This window comes from Arachis duranensis, chromosome 5 (genome assembly GCF_000817695.3).
Source record: "Arachis duranensis cultivar V14167 chromosome 5, aradu.V14167.gnm2.J7QH, whole genome shotgun sequence".
Classification (NCBI taxonomy): Eukaryota; Viridiplantae; Streptophyta; class Magnoliopsida; order Fabales; family Fabaceae; genus Arachis; species Arachis duranensis.
This window is the reverse complement of record NC_029776.3, coordinates 85,034,213-85,039,109: the sequence shown is the minus strand read 5'-3', so window position 1 is coordinate 85,039,109 and position 4,897 is coordinate 85,034,213. Positions and strand designations below refer to the sequence as shown.

Below are 4,897 nucleotides of genomic sequence, written 5' to 3'. Positions count from 1 at the left end.
TTTTATACTAGAATAATTAAAATGTTTGAACTAAATTTTTTATATTGACTCAAATTTTGGATACTTATTTAAATACATAAAAAAATTGATATTTTATCAGTTTAAATTAATTTCAAATATATATAATGTTCTATTATAACAATGTGATATTAGTTTATAAATTAAATATTTTATACTAGAGTCATAATTGTTATTTTAGAAGAAAAATTTACAAAAACTTCTGTTAGTATTATATTATATAAGGGGTAAAAATTAAAATTAAATTTAACTAATTTAAAAATAATACTCCAATTATTATTTTTATTGATTTATGAAAATATATATTATTGGATGGTAGATAAAGATAAAAAGGAAGCAGAGTGAGTGAGACTGCTATATAAACCTAATCTGATATCTAGGGTTACGTTTTACTCTCCTCTCTCCCCTCTTCTCTCTGCACCGTTCTCTGTTGCCAAAATCTCTCTCTCACGATGGACTCTGCCGGCAACGAACAATTCGTCGGTGGCGGAGAACCCTTCTCCCACAGAGAAGACGAACACGAACTCCAACACCACAGAAGAGAAGATGAAGAAGACGAAGAACACGAGCATCACCACAATTCTCAACCTCTTTCTGGAGATGGTGCTAGCCCTGGGTAACTTACTTCTCTCCTCTCTCTCTAGATTTTCAATTATTCCCTTTTTGTATTCTTGATACGCACGAAAGATTCAACCTTGATGAATTCAATTCAGTTCACCTTTTCCCTCGGAAAGATTAGGTTTTATGAGAATTCGGTGAAAAATTTTTTCCCCTTTGTTATATGTTGTTTATGTTGTTAGATGTTGGTATTCTTAGATTTGGTTCTAATTTAACTCGGCCCCATAATTTGCAGAAAGATATTTATAGGTGGTTTAGCAAGAGATACGACCGTAGGTTAGTGCTTTTGTCTATAATTTCTGAATCATAAGTTCTTAGGGTTCCAAACCCTTCTCTATAGTGTGCACTTCTACAGGTTAGTGCTCTTTTTGCTGCTCATTTAACTTCTTTTTTTACAATATGAGTTGTGTTTGTGTATGGATTTGCAGCCCAATTTGTGAAGCACTTTGGTAAATATGGTGAGATTACGGACTCTGTGATCATGAAGGACCGCAAAACCGGCCAGCCTCGTGGATTCGGGTTTATAACTTACGCTGATCCCTCTGTGGTTGATAAAGTCATTGAGGACAATCATGTTATCAATGGCAAACAGGTAAGGAACTAAGGTTTGCACTTTATGATCTATTAGCTTTAGGACTTATTCTAGTGATTAGTGGATGTATGATTTGATGGCCTCTTTTATGGTTTTGGGATCATATATAGGTTGAGATTAAGCGCACGATACCAAGGGGAGCTGTTGGCTCTAAGGATTTTAGGACAAAGAAAATTTTTGTAGGTGGAATTCCTTCAACTGTGACTGAAGGTAGGCTGCCTCGTTAGTGACCAAATTATTGCTGCTTGAATAGGAGGTGTCAACAAGGGTCACCCGGCACAAAACCTTGACATGAGAGGGTGTACTCCAAAATTTTAGGACACTGTGGACGTATAATCATATATAATAAGAAGTTATCTAAGTTTTGATTTCTATAGTTCGATTTTGTTTTTCATGTTTGAGAGTACTATTTAGGATTTGTCGTGAGTTTGGTGGTTTTGCTCTGATATTGTATACAGAGACAGCTCCATAATTTATTTTATTTGATATGTTCAAATATGTGTTGCATTGGAGAAAATCTTATGAATCACTTGTGTGCACATCATTTACATATGCAAGATGTGCCTTGTGTATCATCAGTTCATGGTAGTATATAAGTGATTGAATGTATTCATCATTACTTGAATATTGTGATTCAAAGATTTTTCTAAGTAACTCAATTTGCTGCTTCTCAACCACAAAAAGAATTTATTGGATTTTAAAAGAAAAGAGACTTGTCAATCATGAAGTTTGTGCACAGATGGCTTCATACTTTTTTTGGTGTGGTTTTTGAACTCGTATGTTCCGCATGTGCAGATGAGTTTAGAGACTTTTTTACGCGCTATGGAGAAGTCAAGGATCACCAAATAATGAGGGACCACTCCACCAATCGTTCTCGAGGATTTGGGTTTATCACCTTTGACTCTGAGGAAGCTGTTGATGATCTGCTGTCCATGGGGAACAGGATTGAGTTTGCTGGAGCTCAGGTGAAGAATCTTTCAATTCTAAATTTATTTCTTCATTGTCTTATTGTACACAGCACACGTCATATATGGAATTCAAAGGGCTATTACTTCTATGGTTGACTTTCTAAATCTTGAGGGTTCATTATTTTTTGCTTTCATGTTGCATTTTGGTTCGAAGTTCATGTTGGAGTCACTTAGTAAAATTCTGATATCTTGGTTTTGTGGCTAACCTGTAGTGCTTCTTAAAATTTGTGTTTGAAGAATCAACAGTTCTAAAAGTTCAAGGATTTTGGTTGTTGTTTATTATAGCTCTGTTGTTCATGTCCAAATATTTTTGGATCGTTAATCATGATGCACTTCAGCAAATATTCATTTGCTATATTGTTTACTTTTGTATATAATTGGATTTGGATGTAGCTTCTTCCGTCTGCATACGGCTTGACTAGAGTGGAATTTTCATGGTGCCTAGGTTAGCATTGGTCATTGGATAGTGTGCAGAAACTTTGTGGAAGGAATACGGTGTGGGGAGGAAGTTCTTGCTGTAATTTCTTTTCTGATGAGTCACAAATTTTCCCCATTTGTATTATTCCTCATGTTTAAATGCATGAGCTCATCTGCATGAGTGTTTTTTTATGCCTCTTGCGATTCTTTATCCTGAGTCAACAAGTTTCTTGATTTCACTGTTTGGACAACTATTGTGGGTTGCTGCTTTGTGAATCATGTTTTTTCCCCAACTTATACATACTAATCTAATTGTTTGACTAATCCAAAACCTTGAGGTACTTGTTTTTTGTTTTTCCTATTATGCGAAACTTTTTATCAATTAAGGAAGTTTGTTATCTTCTATTTTAGGTGGAAATCAAGAAGGCTGAACCAAAGAAGCCAAACCCACCACCTACGTCATCCAAGCGTTATAATGACTCAAGGTCTTCATATGGTGGTGGATACGGAGATGCTTATGATGGATTTGGTGGCAGCTTTGGTGTTGGTGGTTATCGGTCAGGTGGCATGTACGGTGGTAGGAGTGGTGCTTATGGTGGCTATGGAAGTGAATTCAGCGGGTATGGAGGATATGCCGGTGCAATGGGGCCCTACAGAGGAGATCCTTCCTTGGGATATGCTGGTCGTTACGGTGGTGGAGGCTTTAGCCGAGGCTATGATCTTGGCGGGTATGGTGGAGCTAGTGAGAATTATGGGGCATATGGCGGTGCTGCTGCTGGAGGTGGTTCTTCTGCTGGTGGTGCCTATCAAACTGGCTATGGTGCTGGACTAGGTGGCGGATATGGAGGGGCTAGCGGAGGCTCCTTTTATGGGAGTAGAGGAGGATATGGTGCTGGTCGATATCATCCTTATGGAAGGTAGAAGCTTGTAAAGCATATTTTAATCTTTAGGACTAATGTCTAGCACCAAATTAAAGCGAGAGTTTGTATTGTGTTTCTTTAGGGTTATTTCTTTGGGAGGAAAGAAAATTTGTCCCGCACACTTATATTTTCTGCGAACTGTTTTTATTTTTCAGTTTTAGATTAAAATTCTCCTTGGTTCCCTGTTGAACTTAGTTGTGATTGATGCAAGAGCTGCAAATTGCAAAGATGATGTATTAATTTTGTTTGTCATTTCTTGGTAGTTGCTACAATGGTTTTTACTTGTCTTCTTATTTTCATTTGATTACTGACTTTTCATTCATGTAAGATAAGATATGAAGTATGTCTTGGGTGCTTCTTGCAAGAGATTTTTTTTCCTACTGAAATCAAAACCAACTACAAAAGAAAAATGGATTCTTCTTTCATTTTGTTTCCCCATTGATGTAAGAGTGATTTTGTTGAGTGATGTGTAAAGCAGATGTATTCTCAGAATTGAAGGAATACTATGATGGTGGTAGAATGAGGTGCTTTTGATATAACTACACTTTTTGTGTTACTAAAATATGTAGAATACATTTACTTAAATTTAATAAAAACATTACTACCTAGCATGGACATGAGAATATGGGAAGAAGATTGAAAATCACTCCACTACCACCAAGACAACCATGAGTTGCGAACAATGTAGCACATTTTCGTGGTATTTTATGAGTGTTGAAACTTCCAATCTAGATAGCTGGTTTGAAGAGGAATTGTTTTGTCCAAAAAACTAGGAACTTATGCTTGTTTGCCTAATCTCTCCTTTTTTTTTTTCCAAATAAGAAAAAAAATGTTACCATTTCATCCCATTGGGAAAAAAGTACTAGATATTCTTGATGAGTATTAATTTTGAAAAATAGGATGTATCATTACAAAAATCTTGACGAGTATATCTTGTCTGGTTCCATTTGATACCAGGAGATTTGTAGTACTAGTTCTTTTATCTCCTTGTTTCTCTCTTAATTTCCTTTCACGAAAGCAAATTAAAAAGCTCCGTTCATTTTAAGAAAGTATGATTAAGAAAAGGGGACAAAGTACATCACAGACCTGAGTTTTCTCCAAGGGCTTAACTTGTATCTTGGTAACTACATTATTATTTCCTTTTTTTGAAAGAAGGTAACACTAGTGTGTTAGGTAATTAATTTAGTAGTACATGAGAGAGCATCCTTATTTGCAAACAAAGTATGTGATCTAACATTTGTTGTTTCCTTGTAAGAGTTGGAGTCTATAATCCAACATTATAAGAAGCCTTTCTTATAATTCAATTCTTGATGAAAATAAATAAACTATTATGAAAGGTTTATGAAGAGGTTAATGGTGAAAGA

The 4,897-nt window shown here is 35.6% G+C and overlaps 1 protein-coding gene across 2 annotated transcripts; it reads left to right on the top strand.

Annotated features, from left to right (window-relative positions):
• Nucleotides 1-378: 378 nt before the first annotated feature.
• LOC107490046 (heterogeneous nuclear ribonucleoprotein 1) lies at nt 379-3,785 on the top strand. Of its 2 annotated transcripts, XM_016110810.3 has the most exons (6): nt 379-634; nt 872-912; nt 1,065-1,228; nt 1,339-1,438; nt 2,024-2,193; nt 3,025-3,785. In XM_016110810.3, exons 1-6 carry the CDS (start codon nt 471-473, stop codon nt 3,532-3,534), a joined length of 1,149 nt encoding a protein of 382 aa, XP_015966296.1. In that variant the 5' UTR covers nt 379-470; the 3' UTR covers nt 3,535-3,785. The 2 variants fall into 2 exon arrangements, with proteins under 2 accessions (XP_015966296.1, XP_020998610.1); XM_021142951.2 differs by lacking the exon at nt 872-912 and having other exon boundaries at nt 430-634.
• The last annotated feature ends 1,112 nt before the right edge of the window (nt 3,786-4,897 follow it).

Bases quoted from the DNA above. Each gene is read 5' to 3' on its own strand.
- LOC107490046 (XM_016110810.3), top strand. From the start codon at position 471: ATGGACTCTGCCGGCAACGAACAATTCGTCGGTGGCGGAGAACCCTTC. The intron at 635-871 runs GTAACTTACTTC...CATAATTTGCAG, and splicing joins GGAGATGGTGCTAGCCCTGG to AAAGATATTTATAGGTGGTT. The intron at 2,194-3,024 runs GTGAAGAATCTT...CTTCTATTTTAG, and splicing joins TTGAGTTTGCTGGAGCTCAG to GTGGAAATCAAGAAGGCTGA.